We start from the raw sequence: 21,651 nt of genomic DNA, 5'->3' as shown, positions 1-21,651 counted from the left end.
CTTTTGCTTTAGTCTCCCAGGTCTTCCCTGAGTCACCAAAAGGCTGGCTCAAGAGGTAACGATTAGGAAATGTGAAGATGTAGAAACAAAGAATAGCTGTTGGGCCGGGAAACTGGTAACAGTTTAGACTATAAACCTACAACGTAGGAGAATCACCGTACTCCCAGTTCCCTGAAAGATACAGATACAGGCCTGACACATGTTCCTAAGTTGTCTTACAAGAAGCAGACCCCCACCAGAGGAAAACTGCTGACCACAAGTATGTGGACCCTAGACTGGTTGAAACCAGAAAGTTGATGACGCTTGAAATTTCACCCTGATGCCAACCAATCCAAGAATTGGGCACAAGCTGATCATGCACCCCGTGGCCCCCTTCCTCACACTGCCTTTAAAACCCCTTCCGTGAAAGCCATCAGGGAGTTCCAGTCCTTTGAGCATGACCTGTCTTTTCTCCTTGCTTGGCACCCTACAATAAATGCTGTACTTTCCTTCACCCCAACCTGGTGTCAGAAGATTGGCTTTACTACACGTGGGCGAGCAGACCCAAGTTTGGTTTGGTAACACTTTTAGGAAAGTCAGAATATTATAACCAACTTCTGGGAGATCCAGGGGGTATCTGGATCTAAGAAGAGAGGTTATACTCATTGCCAGTCTCACAGAAAGGGAAACAAAGAACAACATAGCCTTGGATGGATTTATGGAAAACTCCTAAGATCAAACTTATTTGTTCGCTAAACTTTCTCTCTAGCCACTGATTACTATACAATCCTTTTATATGTCCCAACTCCTTTTTTTTTTTTTTTTGGCCGTGCCACGTGTCTTGCGGGATCTTAGTTCTCCAACCAGGGATTGAACCCGGGCCCCTGGCAGTGAGAGCTCGGAGTCCTAACCACTGGACCAAAAGGGAATTCCCCCAACTCCTTTTAAAATTTAACAGGGGTGTTTGTAGTATAAAATGTTTACTCCCAGCCATGTGGTGACATTGAAATATCTTCAGTGTATACACCATGAGGCAGCAGATAAAAGCAAGACAATGATGCACCAAATAAGAGGCACCATCCTAACAAAGTCCAGGAGCCCAGTACCACTACCTTCTTCACCATGGACTTTGCCATCGTAGTTATTGATCAGCTCCTCAATGAAAGTCTCATCTTCTTCTTTCACCTCATCTCCCATGTAGGGAATATTGCACAAAACCGTCTCATCTTCTACCTGAAATCAAACCAGATGTGATTCATTCCATGAATCCACTGTGAAGCTCCTCTTTCCTGTTTAAAGGAACCTTTGCCAAACGTTTTTTGCTGCTTTAAAGCCCCTGAAAATGCCTTTGGTTACAAAGTTAACTACATTTTAAAGACTGGCCATTTTGTTTTGCCAACAAAACCTCAAATGGAAGGGGGTAATGCTACTCTTGGAAGAAAAAAAGAAGTCAGTTTTACTCTTTGAGAATATTAACTACCAAATGTTAAGCTGGATATTAACAATGATATTTCCACCAACACCTAGAATTTGACAGCACATTTCTTTTTCACAGTGATTCCATCTATTACTTCATTTTATCCACTAAACATCACTGTGAAATAGGTACAAATATCACATAAACAAAAGTCTAAAAGGTCTTCAATTCTAATTCTTCTCATAAGTAGAGAGGCAGATGAAAGGAAGGCTTCCAAGAGTATAATCTGCAGTATAACTGGAATGTTTATAACAGAAACTGGCAACCATAAAGTATTTGTGTATTCTATTATATAGACTAAGACCAACCTCGGATAAACATAATAAAAAATTATGATTACAATTCATATTACTCACACTCAGTGGGAATCTAAAGTCAATTGCAGTACAAGCTATGTATATTTTCTGGCAATAAACAATACTAATGGATCATTTTTATTTTATTCTATTTTATTTTATTTCATCTTATTTTATTTTTTGGTTCAGCAGAGAACGGTCATTCTTAGTTCTCCAACTATCAAGTAAAATTACTCTGAAGTTTTCTTCTAAGAGATTATTTCCTTCTGTAAACCTATACACTATTCCAGTCAGCAGAACTGCTATCTGTCACCAGGCATGATAAGCGATTGCCATCATATTTAGAGAGGACTGATTATCAGAACCACAAATAATCCTAGTAGGAGTCAGCATAAAGACCCAGATTAAAGGATTGTAGATCCATGTGAACCTCTGTTATCTTAGTTGCTTTTATAGCATCTTGCCTTTAGGGGATTAAGAAAGGATTGCTCCGGGGCTTCCCTGGTGGCGCAGTGGTTAAGAATCTGCCTGCCAATGCAGGGGACACGGGTTCGAGCCCTGGTCTGGGAAGATCCCACATGCCGCGGAGCAACTAGGGCCGTGAGCCACAACTACTGAGCCTGTGCGTCTGGAGCCTGTGCCCCGCAACAAGAGAGGCCGCGATAGTGAAAGGCCCGCGCACCGCGATGAAGAGTGGCCCCCACTTGTTGCAACTAGAGAAAGCCCTCGCACAGAAACGAAGATCCAACACAGCCACAAATAATAAAAAAAAAAAAAGAAAGAAAGGATTTGCTCCATCAGCAGGGAGTTGTCAACCTGCTGAATGAAGTATCTGATTTATACTGCATTTAACTGCACATAACGTTATAAAATTGGGCCAAGGTAGTAAAGGAAAATTGGACTCTTGCCCAGTCTCTTTCATTCAAAAAAGAACGAGCATCAATTCTGAGGTACACTTCAGAGAGCACAAAATCTAACAAGTTAGAACAACTTGCAATATGTGTTTTTTGGAGTCAATAAATTACAAAAACGTTCTGCTCTGCAGGTCCAAGCCTTGTTAAGTATATTCTGACAATCTTTACCCTGAGAGAAGTGCCAGCATATCAACATTTAAAAAAAAAAAATCATTAAGTTTAAACAATCACCACGGTGCTTTCAATACGTACCATAAAGTTCTGCTGGAGAGGGGACCAGGAATACATGATGGGAACCAACGCAACCGTGTTCAGAGACCTCATTAACATATGCTGGCTTGCAAATCCCGGGAAAATGCTCTCTATGGTACACTGAAATATAAGCAATGACATGGAAAGGGAAGGGCAAGCACACAACCCAAGAGAGAACTGGAGTTTCCTTCCAAAATGATCCCAGTAGCCTTCTAATTCTTACAAATTAATAAGCTGAGGGTTTTGTAACAATCAGCTCCTAAAAGGAACCACTCAAGTGTAAACCTGTGGAAAGCAGGAACTCTCTCTTATTCACCTGTGCATCCTCTACAGAGTCCAGCACAGTGCCTCCCACACTCAACTGATGTTTATCTCAATCTAAAACTGCTGGTCTCCTTAGGCTGAACCCAACAGCAAAGGGCCTCTGAGAGTCCTAGGAGATATGGAGGAAGACAAGGAAGATTTCCTGAAGACTTAATCTTTAAGACAGTGGACATCAACTTAGCTGCATAGCTGATGGGGACAGTACAGGGGGAAGCAAAGTAGTATAGAGATTACAGTCACATTCTGCTTTGGGAAAGAAAGTTGCTCTCAATAAACTATCTGCTTTTTATATTTTAAAAATATTATCTCTATAAGAAACTAGGATGATTTTTTAGTTTACAGAAAGGGATGTCCCTTTGATCAATATACTCCTATCCATTATCCATGGCATTCCTTTCCCAATTTCAAAGTAGCGGAGGTGCCAAACAAGGCACAAAAAAGGTTGCTTTGAAGCTTGTATACAGAGCCCAGGAAGGTAGACAGTAAATGTCTTATTTTTCTATGAAAAACTCATGATTATACTCATTAACTGAGGAGAACAATTACCATCCTAGTTATTCAAAGATGACTACAGTAGCTGTATCCATTATCCTTACTTTCTAATATCACAAATACAGAAAAAAACCCTTAAGTTCAAGGAAGAGAGGAAGGCTGAGCTTAGACACTGGAAGTACCTTTTTGAGAAAAGGATGCCCACTCACAGGCTTCATCAACTGAACAGGCTGGACACGAAGCTTCTTCCATTCTTCATTGAGGATCTGGGTTTTTTCTTGAACTTTTGCAAAATTTGCTACATACAGAGCCTAGCAGAGCCGAATAAAAAACTGTTAGGATTTCAAGAGAAGAGTAAGAAAAAAGAAATCCAACCCCTCCATATTGGATCAATATGTTAAAATACATAACCTTTCACTTGGAAAGTATTTTTTACCTTTGCACCCATATTCGCCTGAAGCCGTTTAAGTTGCCGAAGTCGCATGTATTCAGATTTAACCTTCCTCTTCCAGTAAGTGATACATTTGGAAGTTGGGGGGTTTGGTATATCCATTTTGCTGTAATCAAAGAGAGGCAGAGATGACAAATAGCATTCAACTGCCTGGAAATGAAGCATTCCTCAAATTCAAATAAACATGGTCAGTTATGCTTTCATTCCCGTTACATTTATTCATGAAAACATAAGCTTAAAGAACCCAAATCTATGAGTTCAACAGAAAGTTCCAATTAAGAAAAGATTTCATACCAGCAATTTCTGGTCTGATTACCCACAAGCTTAGCCTCTGTCCTCCTGTAGTACCTTGTTTTTAATTTAGCTCTCAAGAAGTTCTTTCACAGATATTTAGGAACTTGGATTACTTGGAAATTTGGAAGCCTACCCACTACCTTATTAAGAGAAATGTTTAGCAAGAACTAAGTTAATATCAAAGAGCTTCGTGGAAAGATCCACCCACAGGATAAAACTACACCTGCCAAACTGCCTAAATCTACCACATGCCTAGCAATAGAGGTTGGATATGACAACAGCATAATCTTATCTCCAAATCAAGACACATGGAAATATATAACATTGCAAATCACTTTTTTTGGGGGGGGGGGGTGGTGTTTGAATTAAGGTTCACAGTTTTAAAGAAGTACTTATTGTACCACACTCTACCTACCTCGTAGAATGCAAGGCAAAGGGTATAGTTTTACAGGTGTCTTCTGTTCTTCAGAGGAATGGCAAGACACAAAGGCCAAACAAATGTTCAGCTTTTCAAAAGAGAACAGACAGTGGTTTCAAGTCAGTGGAGCATATTTAGACCCTGATTCCCTCAGTAGGATGCTCCCTAAGAACTACGAAGACTTTGAGGTCTCTGCTAACACTATATCTGCATATAAGTCAGGTCCTAATAATACTTGATGCCATTTGAGAAGCGTGCTTTATTTTATTGAATTCTGTCCTTCCAGTCATACATACAAATATATTCTCACAATTACCAAGTGCACTTTCTGCTTTTCTGCACCAATTTCTAGGCTCAGCCAGCAGGCCCATCAATTAATATTTTAGAGAAAGAACAAATATTAAGTGCATATAAAAATTCAATAAAATCTGCAAGGTTATGTTTTTATTCTATATCAACTACTTAGGTTTCCTGGAGAACTAAGTCTATTTATTTCACCTAACCTTCTACATTTCTAAAAACATTACAAGGAGCTATGAAGAGCCAAAATTTGAAAGAGAAATTAAAGTTTAGAAGCATTTTATTTATTTATTTATTTGGCCGCATCATGCTGCATGTGGGATGTTAGTTCCCCGAGCAGGGATTGAACTTGTGTCCCTTGCAGTGGAAGTGCAGAGGTTTAACCACTGGACCGCCAGGGAAGTCCCCTAGAAGCATTTTTAAATTACCTGTTTTCACCCATAAGAAATGACAGCACAGACAAGAAAACAGCAAAATTTAACCCACTGTCACACATATGCCACGATCAGATCATAGTTATAATATCTCATGCTACTGGGCTTTAAGAGGACTATATCTGAATGTTTCATTTGAAGAACCAAACAGATTGGTGTAATGCTATGTTAAGCTTAAAGGATAAATAAAGTAAGGACAGAATAGCAAAGAAGCAGACAGACTCACTGTGTTTACTGTTAAAGCAATCAAGCGATTCAAGCTCTTAAAAACAGAATTCTCTGTGAGTTAAATATTATCTCTCTGGGGGAAGGGAATGAAACGACAATACCATAACCTAAGAATTTGAATCCCAGAAGCTAAGGTACTACGGTACTGGGTTATAACAAAAATTAAGCAGCTCTGAATTTCTTTCCTATAAATTACAGCATCTCTCTTCTTCCTACATCTTTTTTTTTTTCCTTTTTTTTCCCTACATCTTTTAAGTACTTCTCACTCCTCTATGGAATGGGGGCCAAAAGAGGGGCTCTTTTTTAGAATGAAAAAACCATTTAAGAACACCCTGCTCACATGTAATATTAAGTAGTTGCTCACATAATTTCTGCCCAGAACAAGCTTAATAATAATCTGCTTTAGGAAATGAAAAAATGATTCAAATCTAGGACAAAACTGCCTCCCTAAGAAACCTTAGGTTACCCTTATCGAGACCCAAATGACCCAAAAAATTGGTTTTGAACTGCAATCCCTCTCCCATTCCTTTTGGAACTCATTTTCCCCTTTTTTTAAAAAAAAAAAAATTTATTTATTTGTTTGTTTGGCTGTGCCGGGCCTTAGCTGAGGCATGCGGGATCTAGTTCCCTAACCAGAGATCGAACCCAGGTCCCCTGCACTGGGTGCGTGGAGTCTTAACCGCTGGACCACCAGGGAAGTCCCACTCATTTCCCTTTTTGAAACAGTAAGCTTAAGGTAGGTTGCTCCATCCATTTAAAACTGGAGACCAGGAATTCCCAGGTGGTCAGTGGTTAGGACTCTGCATTTTCACTGCCAAGGGCCTGGGGTTCAATCCCTGGTCAGGGAGCTAAGATCCTGCAAGCCATGCAGCACAGCCAAAAAAAAGAAAAGAAAAGGAAAGAGAGAGAGAGGGAGAGAGAGAGAAAGAAAGAAAAAGAAAGAAAGGAAGGAAGGAAGGAAGGGCCCCAGTCACTGAGCCGCAGCCGAGGACTCAGCAGCCTCCCCCTCGAACCCTCGCTTCCTGACGCTCTGTCCCCCCAACCCGCCATCTTCCGGTCCCCCCCACCCGCCGTCTTCCGTCTTCCGCAGGCGCAGGCCGTTTCCACCAAGGAAAAGGAATCGTATGGTACGTCCACTATCCAGAACCTCCACTCTTTCGATCCCTTTGCTGATGCCAGTACGGGTGATGATCTGCTTCCTGCTGTCGCTGAGGATTACAGCCATCTAAGAATTCAACAGAGAAACGGCAGGAAGACCCTTACTACTGTCCAGGGATGGCTGATGATTACGATAAAAAGAAACTAGTGAAGGCATTTCTGAAGAAATTTGCCTGCAATGGAACTGTAATTGAGCGTCCAGAATATGGAGAAGTAATTCAGCTACAGGGTGATGAGCACAAGAACATATGCCAGTTCCTCGTAGAGATTAGACTGGCTAAGGACGATCAGCTGAAGGTTCATGGGTTTTAGTGCTCCTGGCTCACTGAAGCTTAAGTGAGGATTTCCTTGCAATGAGTAGAATTTTCCTTCTGTCCCTTGTCACAAGTTTAAAAATGTCACAGCTTGTGTAATGTAACCATTTGGGGTCAGCTTTTAACTTGGACTAGTGTAACTCCTTCATGTAATAACTGAAAAGAGCCATGCTGTCTAGTCTTGAAGTCCTTCATTTAAACAGAGGTCAAGCAGTAGGCACCTGGCAGTGTCCAGCCCAAAACAAAGCAGTAACAGTGATGTTTCAGCCAAGTCCAGAGCCCCAAGATCACAGACGGCTATGTCTGGCCCAAAGCTCCTCAGCAATCCCTCTACAGAGTTCCCTGCCCTAAGAGAATGTCGCCACCTGAACAGCCCTCGGTGAAGCTGAGAGTGGAGGATGGGGTGAGGCAGCGACGGCAGCTGTACTGCTAGAGGGAGTCTTTGATCATCAGGGGAAAGATCCCCTGGTATCTCCAACGCGACCAGGTGGGCAGAGCTTAGAGCAGCCACCTTCCTTCTATTGAGGTGACAGGACAGCTGGCTTGCCACCAACGTCTTTTTGCCCAGACATATCCTAGCTGATCGATGGCCAAGCTAGAATGTGAGGCCAACCTTCTATCAGAGTTAAACTTTTGACAAGGGAACAAATTTCGAACCGATGTATTAGTCATGTAGCTGTAGAGCTCACAACTTACTAGAAACAGCTGCCCAATGCCATGTGAAGTAACAAACTGGTTTTTTTTCTTCAGTTTTAATGTTATGTAATGTATTTAAATAAAACTTTTCAGAAACAATAAAAAAAGAAAAACAAAGAAAAGAGGTAAAAATGGAGGCCAAGTAATGGAAAAGAAAAGAATCCACAGCTGCTAGGGTGGGTGGGTGGGTGGGTGTGGCTGTGTGTGTGTGTGTGTGTAGATTTCCTAGAGGAGATGGCCACAGAAAAACATCACTATTTTTATTAAAAAAGGAGTTAGAGGGGCTTCCCTGGTGGCGCAGTGGTTGAGAATCTGCCTGCTAATGCAGGGGACACGGGTTCGAGCCCTGGTCTGGGAGGATCCCACATGCCACGGAGCAGCTGGGCCCGTGAGCCACAATTGCTGAGCCTGCGCGTCTGGAGCCTGTGCCCCGCGACGGGAGGGGCCGCGATAGAGAAAGCCCCGCGCACCGCGATGAAGAGCGGTCCCCGCACCGCGATGAAGAGTGGCCCCCGCTTGCCGCAACTGGAGAAAGCCCTCGCACGAACCGAAGACCCAACACAGCCAAAAAAATAAATAAATAAATAAATAAATAAGAAAATCCTTTAAAAAAAAAAAAAAAAAAAAAGGAGTTAGAGCTGAAATGTGATCTCCTACAGTCTGCCAAAAGAGATGACTGTAAGCACACCACAACAGTCTAATAATTAATGGCACTATTTCTATTTATTTATTTCTTTGTTTATTTATTTATTAATTTGGCTGCATTGGGTCTTCGTTGCTGCACGCAGGCTTTCTTTAGTTGCGTCGAGCGGGGGCTACTCTTCGTTGCGGTGCGCGGGCTTCTCATTGCGGTGGCTTCTTGGTGCGGAGCACGGGCTCTAGGCACGCGGGCTTCAGTAGTTGTGGCACGTGGACTCAGTAGTTGTGGCTTGCGGGCTCCAGAGCGCAGGCTCAGTAGTTGTGGCACACGGGCTTAGTTGCTCCGTGGCATGTGGGATCTTCCCGGACCAGGACTTGAACTCATGTCCCTGCATTAGCAGGTGGATTCTTAACCACTGCGCCACCAGGGAAGCCCCACTATTTCTAATTTTACTCAAGTGCTTTATTTGGCCAGAGCAGTACACACATGTACATGAAAATGTCACTGAGTTTTAACCAATCATAATGTATAATAAGCCATGCTTCCTCCTTTTACAATTAAAGTGATATTTGAATCTCATGTGACCATGAGCCAATATTTATTTTGCTTGGCTTTTTAATGGGTTTTCCGTGTCTCAAAAAGTTTATTTGGCAGTTGGCCAATCCCCACAAAGTGAATGAGGAAGATGAAACATACTGTTTGGAACACATAGGTTTGATTAAAATAAACACCTGAAACACAGCCATAAGATGGGTTTTCATAGCATCTGGACATTAACAACAACTATCACTTCAAAGATTACATATAGGGGCTTCCCTGGTGGCGCAGTGGTTGAGAATCTGCCTGCCAATGCAGGGGACACGGGTTCGAGCCCTGGTCTGGGAGGATCCCACATGCTGCGGAGCAGCTGGGCCCGTGAGCCACAATTACTGAGCCTGCATGTCTGGAGCCTGTGCTCCGCAGCAAGAGAGGCCGCGATAGTGAGAGGCCTGCGCACCGCGATGAAGAGTGGCCCCCGCTCACCACAACTAGAGAAAGCCCTCGCACAGAAATGAAGACCCAACACAGCCATAAATAAAATAAATTAATTAATTTTTTAAAAAAAGATTACATATAAAAAAAAAGCAAACAAACAAAAAACTCAGCATTCACTAGAACAGATTTGGAGAAGTGGGTCCATTCATCTTAGGCAAAGGAAGTGGCACACAAAAAATACTTTAAATTTTACTAGATCTGTTATTTAGTTACTTATATACACAAAACACTATTTATATTCCAGTTAAGTACTAAGCTAAGAGCTTTTCATTACATTCACCTATGCATTGAGAATAAACTCCAAAATATGCTATTATGGTCAAGAAGTTTAAAAATAAGTCTTTATCTAAATAACTTCTGCAACTCAATAAAATAAAGAACCCAATAAAAAGTGGGCAAAAAATTTGAACAGAGGGCTTCCCTGGTTGCGCAGTGGTTAAGAATCTGCCTGCCAATGCAGGGGACACAGGTTCGAGCCCTGGTCTGGGAAGATCCCACATGCCGTGGAGCAACTAAGCCCGTGTGCCACAACTACTGAGCCTGCGCTCTAAAGCCCACGAGCCACAACTACTGAAGCCCATGCGCCTAGAGCCGGTGCTCCGCAACAAGAGAAGCCACCGCAATGAGAAGCCCGTGCGCCGCAACGAAGAGTAGCCCCCACTCGCACCAACTAGAGAAAGCTTGCGCACAGCAACGAAGACCCAACACAGCCATAAATTTAAAAAATAATAAAAAATTAAAATTTGAACAGATACTTCACCAAAAAAAGATACAGAAATGGCAGATAAGCACACAAAAAGATGCTCAATATCATTAGTCATTAGGGAAATGCAAATTAAAACCACATTGACATAACTATTATACAACAACAAGAATGGCTAATATTAAAAAGAGTTATAATACCAATTGCTGGTAAGGATGTGGAACAACTGGAATCCTCATACATTGCTGGTGGGAATGCAAAGTGGTACAGCCACTTTGCAACATTATTTTTTTTACTTTGCAACATTATTTTTTTTACTTTATTTTTATTATTATGATTTTTTTGGCCATACCGCGTGGCTTGTGGGATCTTAGTTCCCAGACCAGGGATCAAACCCGCATCCTCAGCAATGAAAGCACAGAGTCTTAACGACTGGACTTGGCTGTACTGGGGAATTCCCTGGTACAGCCTCTTTGGAAAAGTTTGCCAGTTTTTTTTTATTATTATTATTATTTTTAATTTTTTTGGCTGCGTCGGGTCTTAGTTGCGGCATGCGGGATCTTTTGTTGCAGCACGCGGGCTTCTCTCCAGTTTCTCTCTAGTTGTGGTGCGCAGGCTCCAGAGTGCATGGCCTCTCTAGTATTATTGTTGCATGGGCTCAGTAGTTGCAGCATGTGGGCTTAGTTGCCCCGTGGCATGTGGGATCTTAGTTCCCCGACCAGGGATCGAACCCGCATCCCCTGCGTTGGAAGGTGGATTTTTTTTTTTTTTAAATGTGACACATACTTTTAATTTTATTTATTTATTTATGGCTGTGTTGGGTCTTCGTTTCTGTGCGAGGGCTTTCTCTAGTTGCGGCAAGTGGGGGCCACTCTTCATCGCGGTGCGCAGGCCTCTCACTATCGCGGCCTCTCTTGTTGCGGAGCACAGGCTCCAGACGCGCAGGCTCAGTAATTGTGGCTCACGGGCCTAGTTGTTCCACGGCATGTGGGATCTTCCCAGACCAGGGCTCGAACCCGTGTCCCCTGCATTGGCAGGCAGATTCTCAACCACTGTGCCACCAGGGAAGCCCCGGAAGGTGGATTCTTAACCACTGGACCACCAGGGAAGTCCCGCCAGTTGTTTTTTTTTTAATAAAGTTAAATATATACTTACCGTAAAACCTGGCACACAATTTCTAATTATTTATCCAAGGGAAATGAAAACATATGTACATAAAGACCTGTACACAAATGTTCAGAGCTTCTTTATTCATAATAGCCAAAAAGTGGAAATAACACAAATATCTATGGATTGGTGAATGTATACAAAGTGCAGTGTATACATACAATGGAATACTACTCAGCAATAAAATGGAACAAATAGTTCCTGTATATGCAAAACATATCGCAAAAGCATTATGCTAAGTGAAAGAATTCAGACACAAAAAACTTCATACTTCATGATTCCACTTATATGACATTCTACTAGAATGTTTCTTGAAAGGGATTAAATGGAAAGAAGCATAAAGGAGATTTTTGAGATGATGAAAATGTTCTATACCTTGGTTGTGGTGAAGGTTGTATGATTATGTACTTTTATGAAAACTCACTGAGTTTCTGGGCACTATACACGTAGAAAGAACCTTACTAACAAGAAGTTGTGACACTGAATTCTTATTTAAAATAAAATTATAGCATTAATATTTTCCAGTGTTGCTTTATTAAAAGAATCAGGTCACGTGCACTGGAGACAATGGTGATAAAAATCAAAGCAGGATTAGTTTTTATGAGACCCAAATGTTGGCTCTTAGGATGTACAACACTGATTCAGAAGAGTTAAAGGAACTTCCTAATAGGCTAGAGTCCTACCTTGGCTGGTTCTGCATTACACTAGCATAAAGCTTAATATTTACTGACTGCTGGGAATTCCAGTGGTTAGGACTCCATGCTCTCACTGCCGAGGGCCCGGGTTCGATCCCTGGTTGGGGAACTAAAATCCCATAAGCCGCATGGCTTGGCCAAAACAACAACAACAAAATATATATATATATACACATATACATATGTGTATATATATATATATATATATATATATAGAGAGAGAGAGAGAGAGAGAGAGAGAGGGAGAGGGAGAGAGAGACTGCTCATTATCATTCAGTAAAACAAGACTTTTTAGTTATTCCATTTTGAATCAAAATATTAGGGCAAGTGTGTCAGAGAACACAACACATCAGAGGCACTAAACTCTACCCATTAAGGAACTCATGGCTTTAAGTTTTGGAGCACTGAAGTCCCCACTGATAGTCTGTTAGACTAAAGAGGCCAGGAAAGAGCCCAATACACAGTTTGGACAAATTAAAAACAAACAAACAAAACTAGGGACTTTCTGGAATGGAGGTGTTCTCTAAAAGCAGTTTTTCCTTTAAAACCCTCTCCCTCAATCTTAATCTGATATAATTCTCTTCACTTTTCTCAACATATTTTTATTTTTAAAAATTTTGTTCTTTTATCTTTTAGATTTCACATATAAAAGAAAACATATAGTATTTGTCTTTTTCTGTCTGACTTCAAGAAGCATAATGTCCTCCAGGTCCATCCATGTTGTTGCAAATGGCAAAAAAAAAATATTTTTTAAAAATATTTATTTATTTATTTATTTATGGCTGTGTCAGGTCTTAGTTGCAGAACGTGGGATCTTTTATTGCAGTGCATGGGCTTCTCTCTAGTTGTGGCACGAGGGCTCAGTAGCTGCGGCGTGTGTACTTAGCTGCTCCTCAGCATGTGGGATCTTAGTTCCCTGACCAGGGATCAAACCTACGTCCCCTGCATTGGAATGAGGATTCTTTTTTTTTTTAAATTTACTTATTTGTTTTTATTTTTGCCTGTGTTGGGTCTTCGTTGCTGTGAGCGGGCTTTCTCTAGTTGCGGCGAGCGGGAGCTACTCTTCGTTGTGGTGCGCGGGCTTCTCACTGTGGTTTCTTGTCTTGTTGCAGAGCAGGGGCTCTAGGCGCAGGCTCAGTAGTTGTGGCGCACAGGTTTAGTTGCTCCACGGCATGTGGGATCTTCCCGGGCCAGGGCTCGAACCCGTGTCCCCTGCATTGGCAGGCGGATTCTTTTTTTTTTTTTTTTTTTTTAAAGGATTTTCTTATTTATTTATTTATTAATTTATTTATTTATTTATTTTTGGCTGTGTTGGGTCTTCGGTTCGTGCGAGGGCTTTCTCCAGTTGCGGCAAGCGGGGGCCACTCTTCATTGCGGTGCGGGGACCGCTCTTCATCGCGGTGCGCGGGCCTTTCTCTATCGCGGCCCCTCCCGTCGCGGGGCACAGGCTCCAGACGCGCAGGCTCAGCAATTGTGGCTCACGGGCCCAGCTGCTCCGTGGCATGTGGGATCTTCCCAGACCAGGGCTCGAACCCGTGTCCCCTGCATTAGCAGGCAGATTCTCAACCACTGCACCACCAGGGAAGCCCCTGGAAGGTGAATTCTTAACCACTGGACCACCAGGGAAGTCCCCAAATGGCAAAAATTTTATGGCTGAGTAATATTCTTCTGTGTATGTGTGTGTGAGTGTGTGTGTATCTCATATGTTATCCATTCATCTGTTGATGGACACTTAGGTTGTTCCTATATCTTGGCTATTGTAAATAATGCTGCTTTGAACATTGGAGGCAAATATCTTCTTGAAGTGTTTTCATTTTCTTCGGATAAATACCCAGAAGCGGAATTGATGGATTGTATGGCAGTTTTATTTTTAATTTTTTGAGGAACCTCCATACTATTTTCCATAGTGACTGTACCAATGTACATTCCCACCAACAGTGCACCAAGGTTCCCTTTTCTCCACATTCTCACCAGCATTTGTTATCTCTTGTCTTTTTTGGTAATAGTCATTCTAACAGGTGTGAGGTGATACCTCACTGTGGTTTTGACTTGCATTTCCCTGATGATTAGTGATGACCAGCATCTTTTCACGTGCCTGTTGGCCATCAGTATGTCTCCATTGGGAAAATGCCTATTCAGCTCCTCTGTCCTGTTTTTTTCTCTTTTCTCTGTAGTTAACTATCCTTTGTAGAGATATAATGTGTTTTTAGTATTGCTGCCTCAAACCTTCTTTGGGAAGTAGCTAGTCAACAAAGTAGAAACTTTTAAACTTACTACAAGACAGGAAAAAGATATACTTAGCAAAATAAATTGTTACAATTTTCACATTAGGCACAAATCAAGGGCAGGAATTGTTACCTGGAGAACTAAGGAAGCCAGGTTTCAGATCTCAAGAATTAAAGAGACATAAATAATATTTTAAATAGTTTTAAAAGGCATGCTAATTCAAAGGCAAGTATAAGAGAAACAAGTCCAACTACATTTTCTCCCCTTTTCCCTTCTCACGAAAGTCTTCTTGGGAATAAAATTTCATTTTTAATCCTAGGCTCCTTATTCTAGTGCTGTTTCAAAGAGAATTAAAGTAACACCGGACTTCTCTGGTGGTGCAGTGGTTAAGAATCCACCTGCCAATGCAGGGGACACGGGTTTGAGCCCTGGTCGGGGAAGATCTCACATGCCGCGGAGCAACTAAGCCCGTGCACCACAACTTCTGAGCCTGCTCTCTAGAACCCGTGAGCCACAACTACTGAAGCCTGTTCACCTAGAGCCTGTGATCCGCAACAAGAGAAGCCACCGCAATGAGAAGCCTGCGCACCACAATGAAGAGTAGCCCCCGCTCACCACAACTAGAGAAAGCCTGCGCGCAGCAATGAAGACCCAAGGCAGCCAAAAATAAAATAAATTAATTTTTTAAAAATTAAAGAAAAAAGAATCCGCCTGCTAAAGCATGGGACACGGGTTCGAGCCCTGGTCCGGGAAGATCCCACATGCCACGGAGCAACTAAGCCCAGGTGTCACAACTACTGAGCCTGCGCTCTAGAGCCCGCGAGCCACAACTACTGAGCCCACGTGCCACAACTACTGAAGCCTGCGTGCCTAGAGCTGGTGTTCTGCAACAAGAGAAGCCACCGCAATGAGAAGCCCGAGCACCGCAACAAAGAGTAGCCCCCGCTCGCCGCAACTAGAGAAAGCCGGCACGCAGCAACGAAGACCCAACGCAGCCAAAAATAAATAATAAATAAATAAATTTATTTTAAAAATAATAATAAATAAAGTAACAACATAATGAAAAAGTCATTTCCACCTCAGTAAGTTTTAAAGCTGTGCCTTGGCATCAAGCTCCGTGATTGGCCTATAAGTACTCTGCCAGTTAGTGGAAGAACTAGGATCCAGATCTCCCAACTCCCAGTTCCAGAGATCGTCCCACTACTTATTTATTCCACAAACATGTACTGAGCACCTACTCTGTGCCTCGCAGTGTTTTAGTGCTTAAAGTGCATCAGTGAATAAAACAAACCAACATCTCTGCCCTGGGAGAATTAATTCACGCTGTCTGTACACACTCAGCATACACCCTGACAATAACAGTATTATTACATCTTTACAGATGATCCTTTCCTCTATTATAAATGTTTGCGTGTGTTTTTAAGTACTTTATCTCCTAATAATTTCTTCTACGCAATTAAGTAATCTCCTTTATCAATGCCACACATCCCAGCCCTGGGGTTTCCAAGGCTTAAAATAGACAAGCTCTCACAGAAACCTCTGATGGAGTTAGCACCTTCTCCGGCTGGAAACGTCTTTCAAGTTTCCTAAACTTAAAAGCACCGGGTGGGGGATTTTTCTCTTCAAAGGCGTCATGGCAGCAAAAGCGGAAGAAAAGACCCACACTTTCAAGGCCATCTTCGCACGCACCCAGTGGTCCGGCTACCTCGGCTCTTAGCCCCCATCCTCACCCCTCTAGCCCTAGACTCGATACCTAGGCGACTCTATTAACAATCCCATATTTCACCTATGAAAAGCCCACTCTCAATATTTCCATCGGCGGCACGAACATCCTTCCACCTCCCTTCCCCTCCCCGCCCCCGAAACAATTTCTCAGTAGTCGCTTTTTACCGAAATAAGTTTGTTCCACATTTCCTAACAGGCATGTCCCAAATACACCACCTTGCCTTTGCTTCAAAGCTCTTTCACTTACATTATTTGATCCCCAAGAGAATTCTGGGGTGGGCAGGGATTGGCGCGAGACCAAATTTGGAGAGAAGCCTCTTACTCAGGGCTGGGACTAGGGGGAGGCTAGCTGGGCGCCTAGCGCGCAAACCCGAAGGAGGCACGCGGCACCGGCTCGACCCCAACAGTGAGCGCCCCTTTCCATTTTGCTCCTTAGAAGCCTCACTCGCCTCACCCTGTTTTTATTGCCACCGCTTCCTCAACACCCCCAAAGTCATCGCAAGCTGCGCCCCCTTGTCTGGTCCTCCCCGTGCACTGCCCTAGGTCCCCGGGAGTCCACCTCGCTAAGGGCCCCCGCAGGTGCCACCGCCCACCCACGCCCTCCCGGCGCTGGGGCTCCCGCCCACCCCACCCCGCCCTCCAACGGGATTCCCCGTCCCCGGGCCCGCCCCCGCCGCTCCTCCTCCCCGACACACCGCCCTCCCCGCCGCAGACGCGGTCCTCGCCGGGGGCTCTCTCGCCCCGCTACCCCTTTTCCCCCAGCCTTCGGAACGGGGAGTGGGCGCCCCGCTACCCCCCGCCAGGCAGATAGTGTGCTCCTCCGCTTCCTTCCAGTTCTCTGACCCCTTCGACTCCCCTTCCCTCAGGCCCCGGGTAGCAAGGTGCGGAGGCCCGACCCCACCGCCGGGCCCAGGATTGTTTACTCACTCATCCTCCATCCTGAGCCGCAGGGACCTGCCGCTAGGGCGCCTGCGCGCCGCGGCCCCGCCCCCACGCCGCGGCCCCGCCCCGCGCCTCCTCCCGGCGCGTGCGCACTGCGTCGCCCGCGCCCCGCTGGTCAGGCTCCCTGGGCTTCCTTCTTCGCACTTCTGCGGTTTGGCGCCAATACCCCAAACTCGGGAGTCCGAGGTGGTGCAACCCGAGCCCGACGGTTTCCAAGGCGGCGCTGTCAGGGGACAGGAAGGGCTCTTGGGAAACCTCCCGGAGCCACTAATATCTTCTTTAAGACTTTATCCAGTAGTTGCATCATCCCCACACGCTAGTGCCATGTCTCACTTCATAATTTGAAACCAACCTGGAACCCCTTCATACGGATCCTTCACATCTACAAATACCCCCAAACACCCGTCTGTGGGCTCTAAGTTATCATTCTTGCTTTATTTACACCGGACTTCCCTATTTCCGTCAATAGTTTTCTCAGTCACTTAGATTCAAATCAGTTGCCTTGAGTCAAAGTATCTTCTCACAAGATACCTATAAGTTACCAAAGGAAAAAGAGTAACTTCACAGGAGAGAAATCTGGCAGACATCACCTCAACCAAGTGATCAAAGTTAACGTCACTAGTGCTGAGAGATATTCTTACTAGGTACCTCTCAAGATGATGCAATGAGAAGGGCACAAAATCACTTACATAGTTGTCTTGAAAAAAATGCATAAGCTGAATTAATCATGAGGAAGCATCAGACAAATCCAAAATAAGGGGCAGTTTACACAATAACTAGCCAGTATCTTCAAAAATGCCAAGGTTAAAAAAGACAAAGGGTGAGGAACTGTCCAGATTAGAGGAGACTGAGCAGACATGACAACTAAACGTAATGTGTGATCCTGGCTTGGATCCTCGTCCAGAAAAAGCACACCAGTGGGATAACTGATGACATTAGAATAAGGTCTGTAGATTAGTTAATAGTATTTTGTCCATCTTAATTATTGGTTTCGGCAATCACACTTTTTCAACATTTGAGGAAGTTGGCTCCAGGGCATAGAGGAACTCTCTACCACTTGTAACTCTTTTGTAAAACTGAAATTATTTCAAAATATAAAGTTACAAATTAAAACTTAAAATACAAAATAACATTACCTTAAATTTGTCTCCACAGACATAATTTAAAAGCCTATAATCTTTTTTTTTTCAAATAATCTTCATAACAACTCTATGAAGTAGGTAGGAAGGATTTCAGTTTTACACACGAGGCTCTTCTGGTGTAAAGGAGTTAAAAGACTTGCCTCACACAGATGAAAAACTGCTCTGTCAGATCTTAAACTCGGGTCTCTGGATTGCAGATTTAGTGTTCTTTTCCTTATATCAGAAGCTTTGACTTCGCTGTTTTCCTCTTGCTTATATCCAATTCACAAGCAAATCAAGGCAAATATTCCTTAATACTTGGCAATTTGCAATGATGTTCCTTTCCATTCCAAATGCTTTCTAGACCAGTGGTTCTCAAATTTGGTTCACATTGAAATCACCTGGGGAGTTTTAATAACTACTGATTTCTTCCTCCCACCTTCAGAGAGCCTGATACATTGGTCTGGGATTTGGCTTGGGCTTCAAGAATTCTCAGAGCATCCCAGGTGACTCCACTATGTAACCAAGTTTGAGAACCATTACACTACATAAATAATTGTTGAAATAAAGAATATGGGTTTAAAAGGGGGGGAAGGGGACAGGCAGCAGGTTAAAAAAAATGAATCTGGGTTATCTAAGGAGAGATGTTCAGAAGATCTGAATGTCAGGACTGAGACTGGAGAGCAGTTTGAGAACCATCAACTTATTGTTGTTAACTAACACCATGGAAGTGGACCACTTGGTTTTCAGGAAGTATGCCAAGTGACAAGAGGAGAGATACAAAGACATTTTGTGATAACAGAGAAAATATGGTTACAAAAATATTTTGAGGTGGAAAGGAAGGAAGGAGCGGGGATATATCTGTACATATCAGAGTGTACAACGCAGCTCAAGCTCCACCTCCTCATTAAACCTGCCAGCCCGCCAGGATCTCCCCCAGCTTCAACTCCATTACCACTTTACACTCGCTACCAGGCTGTCTACCTCTCTCATATCCATCACAACGTTTGGCATAGGACTAAACCCAGGGTTTAGTAATCCTGGTTCACTAGAGGATTATAAAAACAACTTTCCACATCACCAGCAAGTGTGGGGTTCTTGGGGAAAATTTGTCTGCCAACTGGTTCTTCTCTCCCTCTCTGATGGGAGAGAGATTTTCCTGAGACCAGGCTCCTTCTTAGCTGACCATGGTCCATGAGACGCTATCAGCCAATCTTTGGCCAGCTCTTCCTCTAACTTTTTCTTTTCCAACCCTTTAGGTCTTTGCCCTATAAATTCGTAGAAAAACTGTTGGCAAGTGGTCAGCTACTGGACCTTTGAAAAACAGTACCATCACCCCTGCCCCACTCCTCCCAGCCCCACCCCTAGGCAGTTAATAGGAGAAAGGAATAACTGTGTCACTCCTGGCTTCCAGTTGCTCATCTTGCTCTTAAATTGGAGGCCTCTGGGGCTGAAAGAAACTGGACAAAGTGTGCTGAGTAGCCTAATAGGGCTTTTTTTTCCCTGAAAGTTCCCTATTGTGGAAAAATAAAATAATGTGTTTAATTTCTGAAACCTGATGCCTGATTTGCCTTGGCAGCCATTCTCCTGGGCTTGGCCGAGAGTCCAGCAACACTAATATACTGATGAATACCAGCTCAACTTGTTCCCTGGAGAAGAAGAGCATTATTTACTTGACCATTTTCTTAAATCCTTTTTAATTTGCATGTACTTTAGCATGATCTTATTGGCTTTAACATGCTGTATCTCTGACCACTGGCCCCAAAGAAGCCTCAGGGAAGACTGTTCTGCTCTGTGCACTCACAACCCCATCACAAGCAAGATTTTGTTCCACCCAGTGATTAGAAATGACATGTCACATGTTCTGTTTCTTCTGGGGCACGCAAGTTCTAAGTGTACTTTTGTCCCCTGCTGGTCTTCAGGCCACTGGTAGAAAGGGAGGGAGCTGATGCTTCCCAGAATTCAAACAGGACTTTCTGCACTATTCCTTCCTCCCTTCCAACTTTCCTCCCTTCCACGGTAACCCCTCTGCTCATTCTGCCCCTCCCTTGTAAAGCCCACAGGGATATCAAATAGCGTTTCTCTGAGGGGACACAGAGGATTGAGGAACGGTTGGGCCCCAGACAGTCCCTGACAGGGAAATGTAAACACAGCTGTGGAGATGGGAGCAACCCATCCTCCCTCCTCTCCCATTTCCCACCCAGAAGCAGGGAAAGGCCACCCTGCTGTGGAGAAACAAACAAGCAAACAAAACAAAGCACAGCCTAAAAGCCTGCATGAAGGTCACCAGAAACAAGCTGCTGCCCAGGCCTTGATGGGGCCAGCTGAAGTGCCAGACCCCTCCCTGAACACTTAGAGCAAAGGCAGCTCCAAAGCAAGTTGAGGTCTGGACATTATTGAGCCTGGAAACATGGCTCGATTTTTGAAACCTCCCTACTCCTGGACATTTTGTCCTCTAATCTCAAAAACCCAGCTTTCCGCCTCAGGTACTTATCTCCTGACCCCTAGTTGCTTAGGGATCATAATAATGCATTCAATTCAGCAAGTAAGAACAGGCCCACAATAAACCCTTGTCCATGGCTCTTAGAAGTTTAAACTCTGAACCTCCAAGCCAAAATATTAGAAAGGGCCTCCTTAGCTTTTGTTAATTACAAAATAAATAATTCCAGCAGGAAGGAGAATTACTTTGGGGGATTATTTGGGGGGATTCAGGCCTTGCTTTGCACATACTCGGAAAGCTCCAACCCCACAGCTAGGGTGGTGCTACCCATTCTCACTCTCTTGGCACAGTTAATGCAGGGCCTTGATCCCACGGGACACGCTTTTGGCACGGCGCTGCCTGGAAAGTAGCTCTGATCAGGTGGACAGCTAATGAGCTGTGCTTCCTTCCTGGCCATCAGGGTCCTCAGCTGTAAAACTGCAGAAGTAGAAAGACAATAATAGCCTTCAAATACTGACCACTCAGTATGTGCCTGGCATTGTGCTAAGTGCTTTACAGTAGGTCATCTTGTTCCATATGAAGTCAGCAATATTCTTACACTCATTTTACAACTGAGGAAACCAGGGCTTAAAGAGATTCTGGAACTTGGCCAGGGTCAGCCAGCTGGTAAATGGCGGGGCCAGGATTTGGGCCCCATCATTCTGACTCCAAACCTACCCTCTAAACCATTCCACTCTACCTCCTCTTTTCTCTGAGGTCTTCTAGCTCTGAATCACCAGTCTGGATTTTCTCCATGGCTTTTTCCTTTCACTGGTGGCGCCAGGAAGAGAAATGTGTTTGGGACTCTCCTCTGCAAGTTCAGAGGAAAACAGTTCCTAATAGACAAGGGGCTCCTTACTTCCTCTGTACTAGAGATGCCAATCAAAGCTG

The 21,651-nt window shown here is 43.7% G+C and overlaps 1 protein-coding gene and 1 pseudogene across 3 annotated transcripts in view; one reads left to right on the top strand and one right to left on the bottom strand.

Moving 5' to 3' along the window:
• The window catches only part of EZH1 (enhancer of zeste 1 polycomb repressive complex 2 subunit), a 32,636-nt gene extending 15,427 nt beyond the window's left edge, over positions 1-17,209 (bottom strand). For 2 of the 3 annotated variants that reach the window (XM_057536283.1, XM_057536285.1), the window contains exons 1-6: positions 17,146-17,209; positions 4,895-4,985; positions 4,171-4,291; positions 3,917-4,045; positions 2,919-3,038; positions 1,092-1,212 (exon numbers count right to left, since the gene is read on the bottom strand). In XM_057536283.1, coding sequence (XP_057392266.1) covers positions 1,092-1,212; positions 2,919-3,038; positions 3,917-4,045; positions 4,171-4,287 — 487 coding nt within the window. In that variant the 5' untranslated portion in view covers positions 4,288-4,291; positions 4,895-4,985; positions 17,146-17,209. The remainder of the gene's footprint in view (positions 1-1,091; positions 1,213-2,918; positions 3,039-3,916; positions 4,046-4,170; positions 4,292-4,894; positions 4,986-17,145) is intronic. The other variant, XM_057536284.1, reaches the window with a different exon arrangement.
• On the top strand, positions 5,056-7,475 carry LOC103015103 (eukaryotic translation initiation factor 1-like; annotated as a pseudogene).
• Positions 17,210-21,651: the final 4,442 nt, after the last annotated feature.

Source organism: Balaenoptera acutorostrata, chromosome 20 (genome assembly GCF_949987535.1).
Source record: "Balaenoptera acutorostrata chromosome 20, mBalAcu1.1, whole genome shotgun sequence".
NCBI lineage: Eukaryota > Metazoa > Chordata > Mammalia > Artiodactyla > Balaenopteridae > Balaenoptera > Balaenoptera acutorostrata.
The sequence above is the reverse complement of the archived record's forward strand: the minus strand, read 5'-3'. Positions and strand labels throughout refer to the sequence as shown.